Source organism: Pteropus alecto, unplaced genomic scaffold (assembly GCF_000325575.1).
Source record: "Pteropus alecto unplaced genomic scaffold, ASM32557v1 scaffold86, whole genome shotgun sequence".
In the NCBI taxonomy this organism is placed as follows: domain Eukaryota; kingdom Metazoa; phylum Chordata; class Mammalia; order Chiroptera; family Pteropodidae; genus Pteropus; species Pteropus alecto.
In genome coordinates this window covers 21,094,063-21,121,410 of record NW_006442109.1, presented here as the reverse complement: position 1 = coordinate 21,121,410, position 27,348 = coordinate 21,094,063, and the positions used below count along the sequence as shown (strand labels likewise).

Sequence of the window (27,348 nt, the reverse complement as noted above, 5' to 3'; positions counted from 1 at the left end):
GATATCAACAAACTGAAAACTTACGTCCCACCCAGAGTAAAACTGCCCATTGGAGATAGCTGCATAAATCTAACTGTACTGATTTAGGATTAGGAACAAACAAAAATCCCCTAAGATGATTATTTCTTTTAATTGTTCTACATGCCAAAGTAATTACACTACTGCCTGATTTTTCTCTCTAGAGAAAATACACCTTTATTTACTCTATACTAATTAGAACTAAGACTTTTAGTAAAATCAAATAAATGGAGTCAAATACTGTACTCTTGAAGCATTCTAGAAAAAAAGTGTTAAGTAGCTTTGAGCTACAGAAAAAATATACAATTGAGATTTCGAAATTAGTATTATTTTAGTGAAATCCTATAGAAACATTACTTATTTTGATCAGAGAAATTCACGGAAAGGGCAGTAACACTCCATGTAAAATACTTAAGTATTCTATGAAGTCTCTCTAAGTTTCGACAACAAGGGAGGTATAATTTGCCCTTTGAAAACAACACAAAAAGGCTGTCAGGGCTTCCCATTACATTTAGAAGTCTCCAGTGGAAAGCCCTGCTTTTTACCACCACTGTTCATGCACTCCACGCTAATATTAGGCATTAGAATAACCAAATGATTAACAGCATAAACAAAGATGCCATTGCCTTAGATTCTGACTTTATTTTATATTATTTGTTTTATCTTGAGTTATTTCAAAACAGCAGCAAAAATTTTTAGCATCTGCAAAAAAAATGATTCTATATACAGATTGTAGAAATAGAGGTCTAGTTTAATGTTTTTAAAGTGCCTCACTTTTATACCTTATAACAATTTTGGTAATTTTATGAGGGCTGCTAAAAAACAATCAAGAAGCTTATATACACACATACAAAACTGACTAAAGGTTAGTGGATTAAGGACCAAACATTACAGCTACTTTGCAGGAAGAATTTCAGTAACACTGAGAATTTCCAGTATATAAAACACTGTTATCGGCACTTCGGAGCTAATAACTTAGGGAGGCACATAAATATCTACATCAGAAGGCAGATGTTAATAAGTATTTAAAGTACAAAGTCTAAAAAAAAAATATGGGGAAAGGTGAACGAACTTAATTGCAGTTAGAGAACTCTTGGATGTCTGCTTGGAGAAGGCTGATTATGAGTTGGGAGTTACATAAGGGATATTCTAGAAACTGAGACTGCCAATACTATAAAGGTAATGGAGATAGGGAGAGGAGGGAAATGATTATTACACTTGTTAGCCTAAGAGATGAACCAGGTGTCTGACAGTTGTCTTCAGAGCTGACCCTCAGGCTTATCTTACACAGAAGGGGTCCATATCTAGTCTCCCTCTGTTTTACCAGGCTTGTTGAGGTTCCCTGGTCTCCTTTCCCAGCGTCTGCCCAGCCTTATCTGATTTCACCTGACTCACCAGGTCTTGGGCTAACTCACCACTATGGATTACACATTCTCCTACCTGCCTGTGGATCCAACTTCATTTTATGGATGAAGAGACAGTCTTAAGAGATTAAGTAATTTGCCAGAACTGATGCCAAAACCTATAATATACTTTATGTATATAACCTATAATATACCACAAATGGTAACATTCAAACTAAATTAATTTTGACTTCAAAGGCTGGACAAAAAGCAATGAGAGATTTTTCTTTTTCATAGTAACAGGAAAATAATTTTGTGAAGGCATCACATTGTATAACTTTTAAAAATGCTAGTTTTCTGGAAAAATGAACTCTCTCTTGGCAGCAGTTTATACCATCCTACAATTAGCTTGCTTAAAATTTCAGCAAATATCCATTCTTCATATTTTAAAATCTAGTGCACAGTGGGAAAATGACTGCATTTAACAAACAGCTGTGATGGGTATCAAATCCTTTTACAAATAAATTAAAGGGACCAGATTTAACAAAGACCCAAAGTTTTGATACCCAAACCAGGAAAATGGAAATCTAGTTAATGAATTGAAAAATAACAGCCAAAACAACAAATAAACCAAAGCGTAAAACTCCAATTCCTACAAATAATAATAGCAAATACATTTAAAGTGCTTAACGTTGTGCCACGTACTAGTCTAATCATTCTATATATAGTACAACAAACCTCTTAAGTAGGATGGTTATTATCCTATTTTATATTGGAGGAAACTGAGACACCAAGAAATTAAGTAACGTGCCTAAGATCACACGGCTAATAATTAACAAAATCAGAATTCATACACAGGCAATTTGGCGGCAGACTCCACGCTTTTTATTACTATGTGTTATTTTACATTTTGAATGTCTTTATTTAGTAAAATTACGACACCACACTACAAAAGTGAGAAGTGTATAACCAAGTTGTTCTATCTTTTCAGACACTTTTAAAGGACTTTCCTACAATCAATATCCTTATTTAGCTACTATGTCACATGATGAAAGCCCTGGAGTCTGTCCTTCTGGGGTGATTTAGTACCTGCTTTGTATCCAACTGCAAAGATTGTTCCCTTTACAGGTAGCTGTTGTGTAGCAGATCATAATTTTTTCAAGATCATAACTTTTAAGAATAAAATTTGGATGGTCCAGGGCAGAGCTTTTATTCATAGGTAACATAAAAGCATCCCATGCTTGAATTCCTTCCTTATCTACAACCCTTTCTCCTCAATAAACATGGAGAGAGAAAGAAGGTGCTACATTAAACCCTAGAAAAAATGAGCTGTAGAATATTTCCAAAGAGACACAATGTTGTTATATCCACCTATAAAACATCTCTAAATATTCAACTATTTTTAGTATGAGTTGGCATAAAAAAGATGTGGACGCTCCACACAAACTGTTCAGAGTAGCTGCCCCTTCAGGGTAGGGGTGGGGTTGGAAGATAGCCTTCAATATTTAGAGTTTTGTATTGTTGGTTTAAAAAATGCAAACATGCATTACTTCGTAATTAAAATACAAAAAGAAAAACAAAGTAAAAGCAGGATTAGGGTCTATGTAAAAAATTTAGTTCATTAACTGCCAATAATATTAACCTATAAGTCATTAAATACAACAAAGATGACTAGAAGTACACTAATGAACATCTTTTCATGTCAATTTTGCCCAAATTTTTAATCATTTTCTGGATGAACCGCTGAAGAGAAATTACTGGGTCAATGGAAATGGTGAAATAATGTATGGTAAGTACAAGTAAGAAAATATTATACAGCCATTGAAATGATTCTTACAAGGAATTTAAAATTAAATAACACAAACATGCAGTGGAGAAAGAAGACAAGAGAGAATTACTTAGAGTATGGTATCATCTACTACTCCCCTATCCATTTATCTAGGAAGGCATAGAAAGAACCTTACTTAAATCTTAAGAATGAGATTATCTAGGTGGTGGGATTACGGGTGGATTTAATTTTCTTGTATTTTCCTACATTGTCAAATAATAAATAATAAAGTACTTTAAAAGCTATATTAAAGGGGAAGGAAAATTTTATGAGTAAAAATGAAATGCTGCTGATGAAAATGACAAGAAATATAATTTAATTCTATAAGATAGCACATGTGTTCTAACAGTCCCAAATTTAAATTCTAACGTAAGTAAAGATGGAGTGAAGGGTTAAAGAAGTACAAATCAATAGTTGATAGTTGGGCATGGGGAGCACGGCAGAGGGAATGCAGTTAGCATTAATATGATTGCTAAGTAGAGGGCCAGGGGAGGGAGGGAGCATTTGGGGGGATCGTTTTATGAACATTATAGATGTCTAACCATGTACTATATTCTTGAAACTAACTGAAATAAATTTATTAAAAAAAAAAAAAAAAGGATTTAATGCCAACTCTAAACAAAATTTCCTCATGTTGCTCATCTTCCTTACCCTTAAGTCATAATCAGTTAATCAAATCGTCTCCAGTGCTCTTAGGACAGAATCCAAACCCTTTAACATGGCTACAAGACCCTACAGGCTCTGACCTCATTTCCTCCTCCAGTTTTCATTTCCCACAGCTCCCTTACTCCTACTCAACATTATGGTCACTCTTAACTCCTTTTGGTCCCTAGAATGTGCCATGCACTCTTCCCTCTGAAGACATGGTTCCCTCAATATGGAACACAGCTTAAAGTCTCAACATAGGTTTTTATATTCTTTAAAAAGCCTTCCCAAAATCACCTTTGACTCTGTCATGAAACCACAAGCACTGGGTGTCCCACCTCTAGCTTTCATGTCACGCTACCCTGATACATTTATCACACGTTACTGTTAGTGACTCTATCTGCAACCCTCACTACACTCTAACTTTCAAGAGGCTGTGAGAGTAGGCCTGTTTCTAACTTGTTCATCTTTTATCACCAGCACCTAAAATAGTACTTGGGTCATAGAACTGCTCAATAAACATTTGCTAAATGAAGAAATATAAAGCTATTGTTTTAAAAAGGATGACAAAGAGCACTTAGGGGGATGTGACTTTCAAAGGCTATTAGTAGGGCATACTTTAATTTTTTTAATCTATAAAAAAATCTATGTGGATGTCCTCTTAATGGAAACATTACCATAAACTAAGTCTATGTGTATAAATATAAATTAAAGCAATAGCATTGTGAGGTAGGCAAGGCAGGTACTGTTATTTTATATAAATCTCAGAGAAATTACAAGATACTTAAAAAAACTCTAGATCAGTGCTTTTTCCAATTATGATAATCTAACTTAATGTGTTAAATCACCTCTTGTTAAATAAAAATGATCCTACAGACCAACCACAAGATGGGTATGAACTTTGAACTGTTTATCTACTAACAGAATTGTAGCCATCCACTCAAAGTATCTCTATTTTGTTCATGTGACCACTGATATGCATGCATGAGGATGGATGGAGGAGGGCAGTTTGTTGCAATAGGGCAAAGCAAAGCTAACTGCTACATGAAGGAATCAATGCCATGACCCTGACCTCAAAGGCTAGGATTTCCCAACCTTTTAATTTCCATGCAAACAAACTTTACTGGAATACCAAGAACATTCAGAAAAAGAAGAAAGGGGTTTAACTTCAGCGAAGAAAGAACTCAAATATAATAGATTCTGGTATCAAGATTTTCTCTGTTCTGAAATTTTACAGAAAGGTCAATCTTGATCCATTTAAATCTGAAATGAGTGCCCTACTTAATTTAGTCAGGCCTACTGAAATGCTGAAGAGAGTATACTTTTTATCTGCAAAACCTTAGGACTATTACTATAAATAGCTAATGTCACTCTCAAAATTCAGTACTTAAAAAGAGTGTTACCTCATTACGTCTACTTTTGTGTGGATTTTACAAACTCATGTTGATATGCTGTTTTGGTTTTCCCTGATGCCTTCCACTTCTTCCTAGTAGTTTTATCTTGAGTCACCAGGATTTTGGCATCAGATTGACTTTGGACTGAGAAATGATGACACAGCAAGTGGACGGGAAGGGGGCAGTAGTGGAAAAAACTTAGGACATCCTGAGAGATCCAAGATAACTTTTCGGCACATAAAAGCTCTGATATACATAGGCAGCTCCCAGCTTAAGTCAGTAGTGAAGTATGTCATAAGATAACTCAGTAAACGAAACATAAGCACATACCTGATATCCGCTACCTTTCCAAAACCTTTTCATTTCCTTACGTTTCCAAGCAACAACTGAGGCAGTAATAAGTGTGCAAGGTACTAAATAGAGAAGAGCAGGTTGCCCCTTTTTCATCAGCACCAGAACAACAAATGTAAGTATCATGCCAACAGCATAGGCTGCAAGAAGAATACCAGGTATCAGTCATTTCTACATGCTCCCAAAGGTGGATTTTAACTCCTTCATTGAAGTGATGGTTTTCAAATATTTGAAGACATTTTTACCCTATGTTGTCTTCTCATAATTTCATTATTTTTCTAGATAGTAATTAGGAGAGACATTTTACAGAACTTCTGAAAATTTTGGAAACTGGTATTTCAATTATAATTACCCTAATCATCAATCATAGGTAAAGAAGTAATTCAATAAAGTCTCAATTATTTGTCACTATTAAGGATTTGAGTTGGTCCACATTTTAGATAACTAAAATCTGTACCTATAGGTACTAACGGTTGCTTTGAAAGATATTCCTAATATTGATTATATACTTCCTGAACTTCTTCAACAAAAGTATACCAAACATCATTTGATCTTTTCTTAATGACTCAGGGTCTCATTATGAACATAGGACCTCAGAATTTTGGAGCTAGATTGGCTTTTACAGACAATTTACTCTTTCGCTTCATTTTATAGATGAGGCAATGGAGAATCAGGGAAGTTAAGTGAGTTGCCCAAAGTTAAACAGCAGAATTGACAGACGGTCCTATTATATAACTTCATTGAGTGTTCTTTTATTGTATCACTGTGACTCTCTTATTGTGACTCTATTATGTTAATAACCTTACAAAGTACCATACATAATGGCCTCAGATTGCTTTTCTTATTTCTTTATAGATTTTTCTTTTTTTTTTTTTTCATCTTTTCACTCACTTAACTGTTCTTTCTTATTGTCAGAGTACCTATTTCTAGCAACAGCCTTCTCTACTACTAATGTATACTTTTAATTTACTGGACTTAATTCTACTGTGGAATTGAAAACCTTGCTAGAACAGTATCTAATTGGCTCTGGTGCAGGCCCCTTACCTAAGTATAAAGAACTTCAGTGTATGGACTTTGAGATAATCTATTTGATATATTCAGAAGTATTAAAGTTATTTTTTGGCTCCCTTTCTGTTCTTATCTGTTTTCAATAATACAGAGAGGTAAGTTAACAACTACCTCTGCTGTCCTAAGTAAGATGTTATTTTGCCATAATTCATTTATATAAACACAAAGTTATCCATACAGTATTTTTTAAAAAGTCTAATATTATACAACTTATTGACTACTTATGTGCCAGGTGCTTTAATAAGCATTTTCTATATAGAACCTAATGTGTTTCTTTCACATATAACTTCCTTTTTAAACTTTGAAAACTTTGTGATATAGGTAGTATAATTATCCTTTTTTGAAGGAAAAAGAATTATCTTATTAGTTAATGGTAAAGAATTAGAATCCTTATTTTCAGACCTCTACCTTTTCCTACAGATAATACAATTCAAGATAATAAAAAGAAAAAACAAAAAATTTACCAATTGTGGAGGAGACATAGTATATAGAAGAAGAACCAGTCTGTTCATCAAATCTTCTACAGTATGCAATCAACAGACCTTAAAAAAAAAACAAAAAAACATTCCATGTTAAACAACAACTGTAACACAAATTCAACTGTTAACTGTGGCAATAGTACACGTTGTATTTAACCTTCATTTTTGCATCCTGAGAACATTGAAGTACCTCAAATTCTGGACAAAATTTTATATGCTAATTTTTTGTACTTAATGCCCTATTTTAAACATTCCTCCAAGCCATTAAATAGTCTTTAAAAACATGATTTTATTAGCTGCTTACTATTTCGTGTCATGGAGAAAATTGTTTATATTTCTGTTGTATCAGTTGTAATATTTTCTCTTTCATTTATAATTTTATTGATTTGGGTAGTCTCTCTTTTATTCTTGGTTAGTCTAGCTAAAGGTCTGTCAATTTTGTTATCTTTTCAAAGAACCAACTCTTAGTTTTGTTAATCTTTTCTACTGTCTTTCTGTTCTCTGATTTATTTCTACTCTAATCTTTAGTATTTCCTTCTTTCTACTAACTTTGGGCTGAGTTTGTTCTTCTTTTTCTAGTTCCTTAAGGTGTAAAGATAGGTTGTTTGTGATCTTTCTATTTTCTCCATGTATATGCTTATCGCTATAAACTTCCCTCTTATAACTGTTTTTGTTGCATCCACAATTTTTGGAATGTTGTGGTTCATTTTTGTTTGTCTCAAGATACTTTTTCATTTTTCTTTAAAATTTTTCTTTGATCCATTGGTTGTTTAATTTTCCTGTGTTTATGAATGTTCCAGTTTTCCTCTTGTTACTGATTTCACAGTTCATACTACTGTGGTCAGAAAATACTCTTGGCATGATTTCATTCTTCTTAAATTTGCTAAGATTTATTTTGTAGTCTAACATATATCCTAGAAAATGTTCTGTGTGCACTTAAGAAATATGTGTATTATACTGTTGTTGGATGGAATGTTTTGTATATGTCTGTTAGATCCATTTCATATACAGAATAAAGAAAATATTTTGAAGACAGCATTTTAAAAAACCATATTGAAAAGCATCAAAGAAGGCAATTTCAAATTGTGATCTAAGTCTCCCTCATAGAATAAAATGACTTGGAATTTTAATACAAAGAGTTCAAATAAAAATTAAATATAAGCTCCCATTTGTAAATATGCATGTATGCAGAAATAACCCATTTTACTACCTATTTCTTTTAAGAAATCTGTTGACCCTTTCCAAAGAAGTTTCAATTGTATTTACTGATTTAACACTGTTATAAAACAGTAAAAATGACACTTAACTATTTCAAAATCATAGAATAATTTTATTATTTTTATTGGTTGTTTGAATTAATTAGTTTTGGTTCCAACATAATTAATCAAATAAGTTCCTTGACAGTCCTTGTTATTTTTATTATATTTGCTGTTTAATTACATTTCTGCGTGCTTAAAAAAATGGTATTCCCTCCACCCAAATCAGAAATATAGCTTTTACAATTAAGTCATGTATTGTCAAAAATTCTGCTGTTTGGGAAAATACTTGTTTGGGACCTTTAACATTTACTTCAAGAACGTAAAATTTATATACTTTTTCCCTCAATTCGATGCTAAGTGCTATATACAAGATTTTATATAGCACTTGGTGTAGAAGTAATAAAATTGGGGACAAGATTAAAGGTATCTGACAAATCATAAAGTTACTCAGTAGAATGCTCTCCCTACTTTATTTGAATGGAGACTCACTGAACTAAGACCAGTTGCCAACACTGGACTCTGGCACACCAACTCACAAGGCAACACTGTTAAATTCTCCCTCTACCTGGCTTTGCTATGTAAATGAAAGAGTTTTTTCAGACGAGCTAGCACTCTTTACCCATCCATAGGCAGTTAGTACACAAGGAGACTGTAAGAAAAGTGAGGAAGGACAAACTGTCAGCTGATGAGAAAGATTAATTACTTCTAAATTAGTTTATTAATGAGCTAGGATTAAGTTTATTCTATAGGTAGCCCAGTTAGGAAAACACCGTCAGAGATGGGAAAATGATGCAGAACTGCAATCACCGTCAGAGATGGGAAAATAATGCAGAACTGCAGTCATTGTCAGAAAAGACACGTTGAGAGGTGACTGACTCACTACATGCCGTATTTTTGGGTATCACAGTGCCCTACAAGCTGGTGTTCTACTATGTTTCCCCTCTTAATCATGACTTTGTCTAGTATTCTTAAACTACTTTTCCTAAAATATAACTATTATTTAAAAATAGAAAAGAAACTTTAATGGATTTGGTATTATTACCTTTGACTTTTAAAAAGGGTGTAATATATATTATACTTTCTTGGGAAAGAATGTCAAACTGATCCTAGTTGCTTCATCTAAGACACTTTTTCAGTCATGGAAGATATACTTTGGTCGTTACCAATTAGGCTTTATCTTCCATACCTCAAAATGTTTTTCTTTCTATGTTACTGATCCCAGCTCTACTGATATATTTAATACAGAAATATTTAATACAAAGTAGGTAACTTTTAACAGATACTATGCATTTGAGAATTTTAAACCATCAGTATATTTTTAGTGAAATTGTTACAAACAATTGCTTACCTGGTACAATAATGTCTCCAAAACCTAATATTGAAACTGGCATGAGGCACACACTCATTACTGAGAAATGGGCCAGCTTTGGTACCCTGATGACTACTGGTAACTGTAATTAAAAAAAAAAAAAGGGCCATCAATAAACCTCTTAGGAATCTTTACCCATTTCTTTTAGAAAAGGAAGGATTAGTATTAGAACAATTGTTTTAACATTTTAAAATTGACATTTATAAGAACTTGAAATTAGAGAACATAAACTAGACACATATATACTCAATGTATCAGAAAGCTTGAAAGAAAGAGATTTGTAGTGCGAGAAAAATGAAACCCAACACACATATAGGGTTAACAGTATTAATCCAGTATTCCCATATCTAACCTTTTTTTTTTTCCTTTTTATCAAAAATAGGACTCAGGCCTTGAAACAGATTTTTTTTGCAATCTGAATTTTTTTCCCCAAAGAAGAGTCTTTTCTCAGAGGGTGTGATTTAAAGTCCAATGAACATATCTGAAATACAATCCTTACTTTCTCATGGGGAGCTGAGGGTTGAGCAGTGGCTTCCACCAAGTTTCCATCATTCTAGGATGAAACCCAAGTCAATAGGTATTTAATAATTTAGAATAACTGAGAAAAGGGCTATATTTTGTGAGAAATAAAGTTTTACAATACCGTAACATGCACTACATGACCAATGAGTTACACAGGAAGGCAAAATTATAAACAGGACACACATACATACACTGGCAACCATTTGTTTAATTGCCATCGCTACCTTTTCATTATTTCCAAAAGGTCCAGCTGCAAGTTCAACCATGATACTCTCGCCGTTCTAAAATTGAGAAGATGAAAGAAACTGTCCAATCATTTAAAGAGAACAACCTACCAGTATTCAAGAATGATTTGGCCCCATTGCTCATGGCCTACTGTAAATTGTTGAAAAATGGGCTGTAGACTGCTATCTCTGTAGATAGTAAAATCTGGAGTCATCTAAAACAAACTCACCTAACACACTGTTCCACTTTATCAGAACTCAGCAATTATCAAAAACTGACAGATAAGCCACACACTTATTAAAGTGAAGCTTTAAACACTGATTTGTATTAACGACTAGTATCTAGCATTTCTAATCAGCTACAAATTTTAAGTGCTTATAGTTATATCACATACTAAGTGTCCTTAGTCTCTTTAACAATCGCCATTGGGACACAAGAAACACTAAAATTTTTAATATTTAGATTTGAATAAATATACATTTGACCTCTGGCTACTCACCACAATAACAAAACAATGAGGCCAAACTTGAACAGACCCAACCCTAAAGAACTTGAGAAGTTTCTCTAGCCTGACTCCTTTCCAATTTCAGCCCTGCCTACTTTTTATGTCCCAATCAAAACATTAACCTTAGCTGAATTTCCTCCCTTGTGTTTGGCTAAGTCTTTTAATGTGGGCTGTGTGAGTTCATTAAAAAGTTCTTTCCTGACAGCCAAGTATGTTGTGGAGTGAGGAAACATTTTGAGGTTAGCAAGCTAAGACTGCATGAGCGCCCATCGTATGCTTCACATTATAACAAATGTATCACTAAAACAGGTAATGGGAAGATAAATAAATGCTGAATTTTAGGTAAATTTGATTTACTAACTATAATATTTTCCATGTGGGTGGGGTTCATAGGAGATATCGCTAGAGTATTTTTAAGAGGCTTTCACTGATACCTGAGCTGAGTAGAAAGAAGGATAAAATCCCCAGCTACAGAAATCTTTTCTTCATGTTAAGCTTCGGGTTACAGAAGGGTTAAGTTACAGGAGTTTTGGAAAATAAACTAGTATTAAATACAGTTTCTTCCAGCAAACTCCCATCATGTGATTCAATTTCTCGATAAAGAGTTCATTTTGGTTTGTTTTCTAATTGTTTTTAAAACATTTAACTGAAGACCGTCATTGACATACTCTCATATATTCAAAGATATCTGAGTAACTACTATTTGTAAGATACTATACCAAGTACGGTGGTGGAGGAAAAAAATGAAGAAAGGCTCTTACTACCTGTACTAATGGCTAACTGCTCTGCCAACTCATTAAAGTTTACTATACCAGGTTCAAGAACATGCTTAGAATGCTCAATATTTAATTCCTGAAATTTTCATTGAAAATCACAAAAATCAGACATATCTGATTCTCATTTCAAATTATGTACTATAGCCTTAATAAAAACAAACAAGACTGAGAAGAAGGTGTTAAAGTAAATCTTTAACAGTGAATAGCAAAGAGCACTTCAGTTTTTTCTACCAGATCGGATTACTAGAAATCACATTCCTAGTCAGTGGGAACGAAGATGGAAAAGATGAAAAATCCCCTAAGCACAGAAGGAAGAAAGTAGGCTTAAAGATATCTTGATTATTACCTTATACCTTTAAAATTCTAAAACTTTTTATGTGTAGAAAATAGTTTGCTGGCAGATACTTTTGGCATCTAAAAAGTGATACTAGTGTTCAAATAGAATGGTTAAGAATTTAGTCATAGTTTATAGCTATAGCCACTGTAAAATATATGACTACCTGTTGACCTATGACAATGGCTTTGTAGAGAGAATACTTTCATTACGAGATCTCTGAAAGAGTGACTTACAGAGATGTTTTATTGAACCGAAAAAACTGACACAAGCTAGGACAACTTTAGATAGAATTTTTAAAAATAGAAAATTAACAATTTTTGTTATAATCTACAATATTAGTTCTATGCTTTTGTAGATTACTATCACAAATGAAGTCAGTTAGTCAAATGGCTCATCATCAAGGTGTGAACGTGTGCTAGTAAAAAAGTTTGGGTAGCTGTGATTTGGGGCAGTTAACTAACTACATTTGTTACCTAGTTGCAATTTTAGCTCCCCGATGGAGCACATACTTGTTGTCTTATGCCATTACAGCAAATATCAGAAGTGCAGAGTTTTACAGTGATTTCACAGATGGTAGGCTGGGTTTAAGAACAGATAAAGAACCAATGGGAATATAAGTAGTGATTATAGTATCAAATACTAAATATATGAGAGTGACAAAGGAGAAAGAGATGATATATTTATGAAGCAAGACTCAAAATAAAATGGGGAAAGTGGGAGGATTAAGCAATAATTAATAATATATTCATGAGACAGGAATAGGGACAAGGTGGAAAAATTGGGCGAGTAATGAAAGATTACTACACTCACCCAACACCCCTTCCTTATTCTGGGAACAGCATCACCATTTTATTGAGGAACTAGTGGCAGAGCTGTGAATAGATGACCTAGGAAGCTTCCAGTTGCTATGATTCTGACCTCATGGAAAAAGCCTGTCTGAGATAATGAAAAAATGGACAGAAACAGAGTGGGAGAGCATGGAGCCCTGCATCTAGTTTCTCCTAAGGCCAGCTCCACCCTGGCCTCTACACACAGCCTCCAGAGATGGGACATTTTTAGTATAAAAGGGTAGGTTGGATTCTGTCAGTAGCAACTAAGAGATTTTTTACTAATGAAGAGGGAAGATAAAATGCTAGCAATATTCTTTCACACAATGGATTAGAAAACTGAAGCACTAAGAGCTAAGTGACTTGTCCAGGGTTACAAGGTTATGGAGCTACACTTTAGGTCTTCGGATTTCCAGTGTGGTGCTCTTTCTTAGTCTCAAATAAGGACTACAGAAATAAAAGCAGTGTTGACATTTCATTATTTTTGTATTCTACACTGCCTACAGCAAACATTTATTTTATAATCATAAGAAAAGTTACTTTAAAAAGGGTAGGAAGCAAATTTATAGACATTCTCATGTTCGCATCAGCCAGGAGACATTTTTTATTTAGCTGAATGTCTTAAAGGTTTGACAATATCCTTTATTAAAATGCCAATTTCAGTGACAATTTTCTTACAAAAATTAGATCTCACTCAGTGGTAAACATCTGCATAATCAATAATCTAAGGGCAGGGTTAAGATTCTCTTTTAGCATGTTAACATCTTTTAGCATGTTACTCGTGGATTTCAAAAAATATCATACCTTTGTGATGAATGGTGTTATGAAAACAAAAAATACATCATAGAGGAGGAGGAGGCCTAGAAGTATCACACATGACTGTTGAAGAAAGAAACAAATTTAAAGGTCAAACTTACCATGTCTAAATTAAGAGATTATTTTTCAAGTTACAAATAAACTGTGAGCATACATTTGAACACTATATTTTTAAAGCATTTAATGATTATTCTATTTGTAGTTTTATTCTACAAATCACATCAAAACTTTTCTTTATCTAAATCTTTTTTGTTTAAAAAAAAAAAAGAATCACTCAACTGTTCTTCCCTGATATTTAGTCCTTTATGGATTTTATGAATTTGTCATATTATATGAATGATTAAAAATATTTTAGCTAGCAAGTCAGTGGTTATCTGGGGCTAGGGACTAGGACTGATTGCAAAAGGGCATGATAGAGCCTTTGAAAAAATGAGAAATGTTGTTGGACTTGATAGAGATGGTGGTTACAAAGTTACACATTTATAAAATTTCAACAAACTGTACACTTAAAATGGGTGCATTTTATTGTATGTAAATTACACCTTAATAAAGTTGTTTTAAAAAGAAAAAACTTGTTTTAGCTAGAAAAGCAGTATACTTTACCTTGAAATTGGGTAACTTCAGTGTTTTAATTAAATTCAGACAGAAAGCAATTCCCAAGATATCCTGTAAAATCCAAGCCCACCTAAAATCAAAAGAGGTTACTCTACTGTTTTATCCAGTTATTTTTGATGGAACTTTTCAAAAGAAGCGATCACTAAAATAATACTGTTCAATTGCTATAATTTGACTATTTAATAATTAAGCAGCAATTATAACAACAACAAAAAAAAACCTGTCCGAGTCTCCATATTTAATAATTTACTGTCCTAGTAGAATAATGAATACTACACTAAGAAAAAGTTGAATGGCTATCTCAGAAAAATGTGTATCAGAAATAAGTGCATATTTATCTTTAATCTTTGAATTTATACACGTCTCTTTCTAGAAAGGTAACTCATCACAAGGATATTGGTGTTAATACATGCCCAGGTAGCCAGAATATAAAGGAAACAAGAGCTATACAACATACTTTATCAGAAACTGATATGAATAATTATCAATTGATTTATCACACCTGAAGCTGCCTAAAAGTATATGAACTTGACGCCTAAATTTTAGACCATTAAATCATTTGGGCTTTAATGATTTTATTAAAAAACCATTAAACAAACTTAAATATACATTTTTTTCTGGTCATCTTTCCTGCAAATAGACAGATACCCATGTATTTTCTTATATCTCCTTCTTTATTAAATAAAAGGTAGCATATTCTAGATATTCTTTTGCACTTTGCTTTTTTCACTTATAAATATATTCTGGAAATCACTGCGTATCAATTCATAAGAGATTTTCCTCATTCTTTATAGGTGTATTGTACTCCATTGTGTGGCTATATAATAATTAAGTACATTTTTGAAGTTTATTTCAGCTTAAATGTTTAAATCATGATTCATATTTCCTTCTCTATATAATGTCAAGTCTATTCTCTATATCACAACAAATCTGCTTATTTAAGAAGTAACTTTTTTCAAGACTATGGTGTTCTGGGGTAAAAGCAAAAAACTTCCATAATAATCATAACAAATAATTATCAGAGCAAGATATAAAATAATCCATCCTTAATCTAAAAGCAAATTGACTCATACCTATCTTCATTTCGAAACACGGCCCAAACAACAGCTACTGCTATGCACAGTCCAGAGAGAAAAATAAGTCTCACTTCAATGCTTTTGCTGCAACACACAATCCTAAAAAACAGATTGAAATAGGTTAACTCTGCAGATGAAATAAACTGTTCACTTAATATGAGAAATGACAAATGTTAACCACAGTCACAAGAAAGCTACTGAAGTACCAATTTAAAAGTCTTGATTTTAAGTAAAACAAATGATACACAATAAAATAAAATATTTACCAGTTCAATAGGACTTTCTGTGATGACAGAAATATTCTTTATCTGTGCTGTCCAACACAGAGGCCACTAGCCACATGGGGCTATTTATTTAGCACTTGAAATGTGGCTAATAGGCCTAAGAAATACGTTTTTAATTTTATTTAATTTTAATTAATTTAAGTTTAAATAGCCACATGTATATTGAACTGCACAGGTTTAAAATGAGACTCTAACTTTTTCTTGTATTGTTTTAAGTTACAAACACAAAAATAGGATTCCTCATAAGAGATACATACGTGCATTGTCCATATGGTATCTTACGAATTAGTGCAGCAAGGCAGTTGTACAGACTCATTGCTGATGCTATGCAGAAAATTGCTATCATAACATAAACTAGAAAAAAAAAAGACACTAAATTATATGAGAACCAAAAAAAAGGTGACAGAGAAATATCTACACAAGCAATATTAATTCTTTAGCTTTCTCATTGGCTAATGAGAAAGTAATGAGGTACTTTCAATGCAATGACCATACTATAATCCAAATTGGTTACTAAACTGAAAATATTAAGTTCCTGAGTTTTAAGAGCGGGTATTTTATGTGTTGTTTTAGTTACACTATACATTGGTAGGATTGCCTAGGGGGCTGAAGCTGGCTCTACATTTTCTATCATTCAATGATTCAAAGTAACGTGTTTGTTAAAGATTTCTATGAAATGAGCTGTGGACTTTTATAAATATTCAATTTTAACTAAGGAATGGAAGAATTAATAAACTATTACAAACACTTTTTAAAATGTAGAACTGAGACCTGAGACATTAGCTATGCTACCTCTATTTTCCCATGGTGGAATTTATCTGTGATAAAACCAAACCTATTTAAACAAACCTTTTTTTTATAATACAATACTAAGGTAGTTAAAATTGACAAGTGTTTTTCTATAGTAGGTACACTTATCTGAGAATTCTTTAAAATTAAAAACATTTTATCTCTTTGCCGTTAAAATTTCAGACGAAATTATTGTATTCTAAAATAAAATAAAAATATTCATTTTCTGAACTTTACCAAAACTTCATAATGAAAATGCAAATTTTACCTGAATTTTTCAAATTCTACTAAATTTCAGAAAACTGTAACTGTGCTGTGAGAAAGAGAGAGTAATCTACAGGCAGTAAATCAGGAACAGCCACTTTCTAATTGGTGATCTTGGACAAATTACCATTTGAGTCCCTTGAGTCTCATCTTTAAAATGTAGTAATACCCATATCAAGGTTATTGTGAGGATAAGTTAATATATGTAAAATGCTTACAACAGTGTCTGGCACATAACAAGCTTTATATAATTGTTATTTATTGTCATTTTTATTATTGCTTATATACAGTAATATGAGTGGTAAGACAGACAAAGATTGCCAAGTCAAGTTAGAAAGTCATCCACCAAAGTCTCCAACCCAAGTTTGAAAACACGGTAGAAATCATGCTCTTGAAGCCATAACAGAGTTTTAGGTGTCTCATTCGGTGTCATACTATATCTAAGAAAATGATTAAGCATGGAAAAGAATTTGAGCATGACCATCATAAAATGGTAAGGGGAATCCTAGCATTTAACAGAGTCCCATTATTTAATTTATTAAGAAAAGGCAGCAATTTTAGCCATAAGAAATCAGTTGGAAGTAAATTAGATCTTGCAATATCACACAAGACATTCTGAATCATAATTAAAATCCCATGTCCTAGGATAAGTTTCCTCCTACGTCAAAATTACATTTATAAACAGGGTCAACTTTTTAAATAGCAATCGGTTTAAGGAAATTTCTCATAAAAAAAAACACACGCTTTATGGTAGGGTGGCGAAATCTCTTTTTCTATCAAAGACCACTAACATATTGTCTGAGGGTCAGACACAAACAATTGAAGGCTATCAAAATAGAAAAATTAATCGCTCAATGATATGATACAAATAGCATCCTAGTACCCACTCTCCCAGCAATATATTGAAATCTGAGTGATATTCAAAGAATGATTTTTTTTCTAATTGGAAATACACGTCATAAGTTGTATTTTTAATTGCTGCCACAGGACAAGAGAAATTGAATAAGCTGAAACCTTAGGGCCTCAGTTTTCTAGTCCAGAAAATTGTACTAATGTTCTCCAAATAAGCACTGTAGCCTTTGGTGGTTTTGACAAAGGGTTTTTGCTAGTTCTCATCGAGCACATCTCCCTTTTCTCTGATCTCACCAGTCTCTCTTTGTGTTGTACGTTGGTCAGAGATGGCAAATTTCCATCCTATCAAACCATTAAGATTGTTCAGGGGATGGACAAGCCATTACAGTTCCTACTTCTACCTTCTCAAAGGAAAAAATATCAGTTACTCTCTAGATCGCAGGCAAGTACCTGTGTGTCTTTAGATGTGTTATGATCCCAACTGTTTATAGAAGTAAAACAAAATTCAAGCAATATAACATCTTGATTTGCAAACTGAAAAAGAAGAATAAACTACATTTTGGGGATAAGCAGAGACAATAATTCAGTAATCTGAATAGCCTTCTATTTCATGTAACTAAATATAGCCACCAAGAAGTCCTTAGTCTGCTCTTTAGATACTAGGCTATCAAGCTTTATCTGCAGAGAGGGAAATTTAGAAACCATAGCAATTCTTTCAAGTCATCCATGAAGAAGTGTTCTTATCTGAAGACATAGTACATTTTTAATCTGAATATTTTTATTCCAGAGTAATGCAGACCTAACACTTCTGACAATTTAAAAAGTTAATATCACTTCTTAATTATTTACTTAAGTTTTCCAGGTAGAAAGAAAAAGATACATCTGGCAAAGTAAATAAAAAGATTGTACACCAAAAGTAGCAAATATAAAATATGATCTCTTACCTAACCATTTGTAGAAGAAATAAAGTAAGACCATCATAACACAGCAGATGACCACAAATATTACAACTGTTAGAGGACTAAAAGTTAAATATTCTTCCTTCTTTCTTCTCATTTCTCTATCTTCAGTGCTTGTCACTGCCTTCATGTTTTCCCTGCATAAACATACACGGGAACTTCAACAAAACTCTGCCAAGCAGTTATTTTTAAAATCTGTCTTTAACTTAAATTTTAAATTTGTTACTGATTATAAAGTAATATACTTTAAAAAAAATTGTACGCCAAAAAAGAAATATTTAATCCAGACAGAAAAAAACTCCCATAATTCTATACTCCAAAGATAATCTGTTATTAATCACTAACTTTTGAAACAGCGTTTTTTTCTGAAGGCAAAATTGTTAAAATGAATGACATTTATTATATAAACAAATTAATGTTTGTGGAATTTTACAATATTTAATTTGGATACCATACTGATGTAATAAATTTCAGACAATACCAATTCTTCTTACACACTTATCAATTGCACATAGTAAAGTACTTCCAAAGTTAGCTTCTTTCAAATGTAAAACTAAATTCTTCTATCCATCCACTCAGTATTTACTACATGCCTATTCAGTGCTCATCAATGTAATATGAAGGATTCGAAAGAAGTTCAAGACATAGCTTTGTTCTACCTTGATTTGAGATAGCAAAATATTATTTCTAATTCCTCCAGTAACCCTTGTTAGGTCTCACAGCTAATAAAACAGAGATAGAAGCTGAAGAAGAAAGAGCCACAAGTGTCCTTTGTTGAGCAGTCTCTGTTCTGTCACTTACTATCTCCTCCCAGTCCTACGGAAGCCACTACATACTGTTCCATCGCCAATCCTGTCAACTTTGGTCTACTAAACTCTGTTCCCATCTTATCAGGTCTGCAGCTCAATACAAACTTCAGATTAAAAAAAAAAAAAAAAAAAAAGACTATTCTTATCAAATTGCACATTGGCCAAACTGCTTATTCACCAAGGTGTCGATTTCTTATTAGAAAATTGTTGATTGGGATGGCCACCACAGTACGCATCTATGACTTTAGGAAGGCTGCCTGGGATAAGAGAAAGGACAGAGTTTGGCGAGAGACACAGCAGCATCTCCCTGAAACTGAAGAGCTGGATGATGGGGTTATTAACATAAGTTTCAATAAAAGTGATATCTGAGTGGGAAAACATGCCAACTTTTGGTATCAATTATTACAAAGAGATACATTTAAAAACGTTTTTATCATAGCACATATGTAAGCCATAATAATGAAAGATTTATATATTCATATTGAGTGAGTGTACTAAAAAGCACCAGGCAATTTCTTGAAGGGAAAACATCTACTAGATTGATATCACATTAATTTGATACTATAAATCATCTGTTTAAAAAATTGTACTCTTAAATCTCTCAAGAGCCACAATGGGAGGGAAGCTAAGCTCTTTCATCCATGCCATCTTGAGTTTACGAAGCTTGAGGACCAGTGATTTCATTATAATAAGACTTAAGTCTCGACTGAAAAGTCTGTATATGGGACCAAGGCATCTTTCCTTTTTGCATAAGGTGCACCTTTCATATGGCAGGGTAATTCTGAGTTATGAGGTCCTGTTCTGGCAAATTTTCCCTTCCCTAAGCCTTATTCTCTTTCCCCTTCTTTTATCTTACTCTTTACTTGCTAAGTAATAGTCTTTATGTTCTTAATAATTCTACTTTTCATGAACATTTTTCCTGCACATTACAGTTTAAGAAGCACTACTCAAAAGAAACAATTTACATAGTAATGGAAGTACAGGGAGAATCTATATTAAATGGGAAAAGATGTTTAACAAATCAGTAGCTTTTGGGAAATTATAAAGTTTCACCAAATAATCTAGAAAATAATCTTGGAGATCTTATATAGTATGCTTCATAAAGATTAATAATGAAAAAAAATGTTTACATGAAAACATGTGACTGATACATGTTGAACCATGTTTTCCGAATATGTAAAATATCTAAAGTTCAATCCTCCAGGAACCTAGACTTGTTAAACTCTAAGATTTCGTTCTTGATGTAAGTCAATCAAATTTTAGTATTTTAAGTAATTACAAATAAGCTTATTAGCTTCATTTAGTTGCAAATAAGCCCTTTTTAATGAAACCTATAGACTAATTCACAAGGTGAACATACTGTTCTTTATGAATGAAATAATATGCTCTGAACACATTTTTTTGTTCAGTTATAAATATGAACTGATATTGCCTGCTTTAATTTAGAGCCAAAGGTACATAACTATAATATTGGGTATAGGTTGTTATTAAATAGGGAAATCCAAATTTTATGTACATTTGGAATTTCTGTATTTAAATTAAAATACGGACATGCTTAATATCCTTAGGACTCCTACAGCACTGAACAGAATGATAAGGTTGCACTGTAATGATTCAACTCAGAAGGAGCTGAAAAACTCCCTACCTCCTCTTACTTATTTTCTTCCAATCAAAATAAATAGGCATGTTAAGACACTAAGTATTTTCACCTTTTCTGGGAGAGATCATTAAACATCTTAATTTAAAGGAATCTTTGATGGAATTTCAATGTTTCTCTACCTCCAGAAGAGTCAAAGGAACCTATGACTCCCTTCTTCTCAGTCAAAAGTTAAATGACCTAATGTGGACAAACTGTAATATAATCTTAATGGCATCATATTCTGGGGTCAGGTAGAATTTTAAATGTCACATGATTAAAATGATTATCAAACAATAACTTTTAACCATATATTACAAAAACACTGAAGTATAATTAAACTTACAATTCAATTAGTCCACTCCAGTATCCTCCTAGTGCCACTGTGGATACAGCAATTACAAAAATAACCACCACAGTATAGTCAAAGTTAGGCCATGATGGAGAATACATTTTCACAGTAATGTTATCTCCAAGAGTCTGAAAGGCAAAAAATAAGAATTAAAACACTGGGTTTAGTTTTCTTTTTATTACAGTGTATGTCAGTGTATGTCCATTTTCACTCCGGAATAGCCACTATACAACAGACAGTCAAGAATACTACAACTATTTTTGACAACATGATATATTCTCTTGTCAAAATTATGAGGCTAGACTTTGGTTTATTAAATCTTGAAAGGGCAGTGTTCCACACAATTAGAGATTTTGAAAGTAGAAACAAACACATATCCTTTCTACAGTCAGGGCTCTGAAACATCTTGTGTTAAACGAGAGGTGAATACTTCCCAAGTAAAGACTTGCTAGGCATTTACAGCTTCTCGATAGCAAATGGGGCACGTAAAATCATTTAAATATCAATGGTTAAAAGCAAAGAGCTGTTCTATTAATAAACTTTGTCTAATATGTAATTACTAATTTACCTGTTTCATATCTTTAAAGTCTTTGCGGTTTATAAATGCAATCAGTATTTTCACATCATGAAATGCAGATTTGTTCCCTGAGGGAGGAAACTAAAAGAAAAAAACATATTATGAAAACATGAAATACTAGTATTTTTACAGAATAAAATACAAATTATTCCATTAAATATAAGTATTACATCTTTTTTGAAGTCATAAAACAAACTTTCACATGTTCTTTCTCAATACAGTAAGCGTTCTCAAACTGATATATACAGGTATATCAAACACATGTACCACACACAGAGACACACATACATATACATATTTGTTCCTATCAAAGTCTTGTCTACTTTAGGAATAGAAAAGAAACTACAAAATTTTCCAATTTAATACATAACCAGAATGTTTATTTAAAAAGAATCCTACCATCAGATTATTCAAAACTCAGCCCCTAAAACACACACAAAGAAAATAATTCAATCTGTGAAATTTGATACCATGAGCTCAAAAGAAGTCATTACAGTTTCATAACTTACTAGGACACTGTTATTGGCAACCAACAACGCTTCAGCACCTCCTATTTGTGCAATTCGGGCTTTTTCAAGAAAATGGCAGGTTCCCCACTGTACCACAACTGCTTTGTTCTTTATTCCATCAGGGGGAATATCAGAAGTGTTGCATAGTGGTGTGGAAGTCAGATTCATCAAACTAATGGAAGTCTGAAAAAAAGAAATGTCTTTAATATGACAAATATCATATTTCACCCTAAATGCATTTAGTGACGAAGTATCTATTGGCTTAACACAAGTTTCTTTTAAGTTATAAATATTTTTTTATGACGATTAGGCTTTGAAGTATTTTAAAGTTCCCTAACTTATTTTTTTTCCACAGAGAGAAAAATATTTAAGCAAAAGCAATAAAATGAATATTACTTATTAATCACCATATATTACAATCAGTTCATATACTAAAACATAATCATCACTTATTTTCACCTCTCGATTCTTTCTATGATTACAAATAAATAGTAACTATGATTTACTTACTGCATTTTCTAGGGTACTTGGAAGAGCTGTCCAATGAGGGTTATATAGCATGCAATAGTCCTTAGACAGTAAAGGTTTGCCATTTCCAGACGCATGCAGGATTGCTTCCTCAGCAGCTGCCTAGGATGCGAACAATAATTTTCACACTGGTGATAATTTGGCTTGCCGACAGCTAAGGATTTTAATAAAGTTATTTATATACAGGTTTGACCACATTTCCGTAAAAGGGAAGATCTTCCAAAGAATTGTTTTCTTATTTGAGGAAATACTGAAAGTACACATTTGCTTAGAACACATCCTTTGAGGAAGTTAAGTCACTTTTTTATGGGGATACAACTATGGCTCTTGTTGTAAAGGGCCATATCCCAGGGAGGATTCTTGCTATAATGTGTTAACTTCAGTACTCCCTTTACAGTCTGAAACTTTCCTTCTCAATCTCTTAGGTGTTAATACTTCACTGTTTATGTTCTATAAAAAGAAAATTCACTTGAAACCCCTCAACCTGTCATACCTTCCATATTCTATGAGTAACAAGGATAAAAAAAAAAAAGTGCTATCTTTGGAAAAGAACCAAAGAAACTGGGACGTAAGAAACTGCAACTACTTATTCAAAAAGGCCAATTCAGAGTTTAAAGTGAGGAAAAAGAAGAGCTAGAAAAATGTTCTTTCCTTTTGTCTCATTTCTCACTACCTGGAAAGAAAAGAGAGACAAGAGATAAGAAGTAACTGGAAAGAATAACTATTGTACGTGGGGGTGGGAGTGGAGATGAAATGATGAAACATCCTAAAATAATTAGAATACCACTCCACGTCACAATTCCCTTCAAACATGGATCAATCCAAATCCTTCCTCTTTCCTCCTTTGAGCAAATCCTTCTCTAAAACATAAGAGAGAAAAAAGATTGCTTGGCAAATAAAGATGCTCTACTAAGCCTCCATCACTAAAGCATGCATTAGGTTGAGCCACATAAAATATCTGATATTTGACCACTTTATATATAAAGTTGATAATTAACACAAGTCAATCTGAATTTCTAAAGAGTACAGAAATGTTCTAATCTATGCTCTCCTACTTAAAACCTCCCTTGACCATTTGGTCAACAACTTCTACCAGTAAGAAGCCCATTACATTATGATATGCACCGTACGTAGCTATTAAAAAGAAAGAACCTGATCTACTTGTAGAAACAGATGTCCATACTAAGAAAAGCAAGTTCCAGGCAAAAATTTATAGTATCCTATTTTTATAAAAATAATGACCCCCCCCAAAGCTCTTTATATATTTATATATATCTGTACATTTATGTATCTGCGCATTTATATGAGCTTGAAAGAGGATGTGGTGACAGACACACCAGGCTATAGAAAAAAAAAAAAGAAAAAGGAAATGAGAGGAAAACAAAGGTAAAGGTGAGGGTGTGAAAAGGGTGGAGAGAGAAACTTAAAAGTGAAAAAGAAAAAAATTCAAACAAAACAGAAAGGTAGAAAGTCCCTCTCCTATTATTCTGGCTTTCACAATCATACTCTCAGGGGTTTCTTTTCTTTCCTTTTTTTTTCAGGGGTTTCTTTTATATCTTTCCAGACACTACCTATGAATATTTAGACTATATATAATATACATATATTGTTTATTTTACACATGAGATATGAGATTATACTATATATTCTGCTCTATAGCTTTTCTAAAATTTAAAATTTAAAATTAGATTTTCCATATTGATACAGATAAACTACCACCTTTTACACAACTGTATAATATTCAGTGTTACTCTTATAAATACAAAAACTAAGAGATTAAAAAAAGCTTAAATGTCCAAGAATTTCCTATAATAATAGAAAATTCATCACTGATAAAATAAAAACAAAACTCATCAATATTAAGACGAAACAAATTGTAGTGGAAGATTAGTATAAAAGAGGAAAGTATAACCATACATGTTGTCGATTAGACTGAGTGTGGAACATGCAGCAAATTTCACAGCAAGCTAACAAAACATAAAAACTTAAGCATTTCCATTAAATTTTAAAACATTGTGGCAAAATTTCTTATAAAGTTTGTATAGCTTTAAAAATTCAGTTTATTAGCAATAGATGTCATGAGTTTTGGAATTAGAGACCTAGACAGAATGGCAGTTTGATCTTTTACTGGCGATACTACAAGTCATTTAATCTGTCAATCGACATCTTCAGTTTTGAGATGACAATAAATGCCAACCTCATAAAGTTGTCATGAAGATTACATTAGATGATGCAATTGTTTGCACATATTAAGCTCTTAATAAATGTTAACTATTATTATTAATAATACATCTAACATCTTGCCAAATACTTGTACCACGCAAAAGAAATACAAGATAATTAGTGGTTGCTTAAGGTTTGGTGGGATGTGGGGATGGGGGTGATAAGCTAATGGTTATGGAGTTTCTCTCTTTAAATAGACTTCATTTTTTTAGATCAGCTTTAGGGTCACAGCAAAACTAAGCAGGAAGTACAGAGTTTCCACATACCCGCTTACCACACACACACATAGTGTCCTCCATTATTAACATCCGCACCAGAGTGGTGTATTTGTTACAATCAATGAACTTACATCCATCATTACCAAAGTCCATACTTTACAGTAGGGTTTACTCTTGGTGTTATACAGGTTTTGACAAATGCATAATGTCAGGTGTCCACCTGGCCTAAAAATCTTGTGTTCCACCTATATGAGGTTTCTTTTTAAGGTGATGTAAATGTTTTAAAATTGACTTGGTAATGGTTACACACAACTGTGAATATATTAAAAGCCACTGAATTGTACACTTTAAATGGGTGAACTATATGGTATGTGAATTATTAAAGATGTCCCTCCCCCGCAAAAAAAACACTAAACAAGAAAGTATAGTCTTATTGAAAAGATTTAAAACAAATCTGAAGGTGCGAAGGATTAAAAAGTACAAATTGGCAGTTACAAAATAATGACAGGGATACAAAGCACAGTATAGGGGATAGAGTCAATATTACTTGTAATAACTGTGTATGGTGTCAAATGGGTACTAGATTTATTGCGGTGATCACTTCATAATAAATGCCTAATCACTATGTAGTACACCTAAAACTAACAGAATGTATATCAACTGTAATTGAAAAATAAATTTTAAAAAAACCTGGGACAGATTATCACAAATAGAATGTGATTAAAGTAAGAGTTTCTAGTAAAAGCTTTTGTGGTTATAAGGGTGTTAAAAATGCAAATTCTTGGCCTCTATTCCAGATCTATTGTATCAGAGACCCTGGGTAGGTCATTTTTAATAAACTCTTCTTGAGATTCTGCTTGTTAAAGTTTGAGAACCACAGCTATAGAAGCAGTGCTTCTCAAGATTTAATGTGCGCACATATCACTTAGTGATAATATTAAAATTCAGATTTTGATTTAGGTCAGTACGAGTGTGAGATTCTACATTTCTAACAAGCTCCCAGGTGATGCTGATGCTGCTGGTCTATGAACTGTACCTTATGTAGCACGGCTATAAGAGAATACAGTAGTGGATATTATACCACTGTGGATCACTTAATTTGAGAAGCATAGAGAAAAAGGCTTGGAATTCAGTATCCCTTCAAATATTACAAGCACAAAATTAGGTTGAGATTCGTGGCCCACCCAGGCTGTTAGATCATCTGACAAAGACTCTATTGTGAGAGGGCAGGACACCTTCCTTTATATCTTCCAAGTTAGAGACATGCTCCAAAACATCTGAAATTTTCCCCTCTGATCAACTGTGGTCCAGGCTTTTATGACTATTCAACTTTTAAAAAATATCTGTTTATATTTTCAATCAGTAATGACAATACTCTCTTTGTAAAAAGCTCAATATCAGGAGCTTGAAAGGATTTAGGGTAACATAATCGAGTGCTTTTATTTTATAGCTAAAACAGATCCAAAATGATCAAAATGGAAGTGGTCTCAGGGGGCAGGATTAGACCTGAGCTCTCCAAAACCCAGACCAGCAGTCTTTCAATTCTGCTTTCACTTCAAGTTCCTTCATGCAGCCAGATGCCCAAGCACCTTTTAGTGCCCAGCCATCACACTCCAGTTTTAATAATGGTTGCATATATCTCTGCATTAGCTGTTAACTCCTTCTTCCACAATATTGGCATGGGTCTCCTACCACCACTCAAATTCTAATATCCAATTAGTTCTTCCCACATCCTACATATCCCAAACTCTAAGTCCTTTCCTTGTACTCTTCAAAATACCCTCAATTCTAAGTCTGTAGAACTCCATGGGATTCATTTCCCTATGACAACTGCTCCTTACTGCCTGCCCCAAATCCTCCTCTTCAAGCTAGTTTCTACAACCACTACTTATGGA

The 27,348-nt window shown here is 33.0% G+C and overlaps 1 protein-coding gene across 1 annotated transcript in view; it reads right to left on the bottom strand.

Moving 5' to 3' along the window:
• The window catches only part of SPPL2A (signal peptide peptidase like 2A), a 28,848-nt gene extending 5,694 nt beyond the window's left edge, over positions 1 to 23,154 (bottom strand). The window contains exons 1-14 of the mRNA XM_025038812.1: positions 22,995 to 23,154; positions 22,485 to 22,667; positions 21,967 to 22,056; positions 21,393 to 21,526; positions 18,587 to 18,738; positions 15,995 to 16,091; positions 15,451 to 15,552; positions 14,366 to 14,447; positions 13,751 to 13,825; positions 10,501 to 10,557; positions 10,254 to 10,307; positions 9,734 to 9,836; positions 7,112 to 7,189; positions 5,559 to 5,719 (exon numbers count right to left, since the gene is read on the bottom strand). Of these exons, the coding sequence (XP_024894580.1) occupies positions 5,559 to 5,719; positions 7,112 to 7,189; positions 9,734 to 9,836; positions 10,254 to 10,307; positions 10,501 to 10,557; positions 13,751 to 13,825; positions 14,366 to 14,447; positions 15,451 to 15,552; positions 15,995 to 16,091; positions 18,587 to 18,738; positions 21,393 to 21,526; positions 21,967 to 22,056; positions 22,485 to 22,667; positions 22,995 to 23,045 (1,419 nt within the window). The 5' untranslated portion in view covers positions 23,046 to 23,154. The remainder of the gene's footprint in view (positions 1 to 5,558; positions 5,720 to 7,111; positions 7,190 to 9,733; positions 9,837 to 10,253; positions 10,308 to 10,500; positions 10,558 to 13,750; positions 13,826 to 14,365; positions 14,448 to 15,450; positions 15,553 to 15,994; positions 16,092 to 18,586; positions 18,739 to 21,392; positions 21,527 to 21,966; positions 22,057 to 22,484; positions 22,668 to 22,994) is intronic.
• Between the last annotated feature and the right edge of the window lie 4,194 nt (positions 23,155 to 27,348).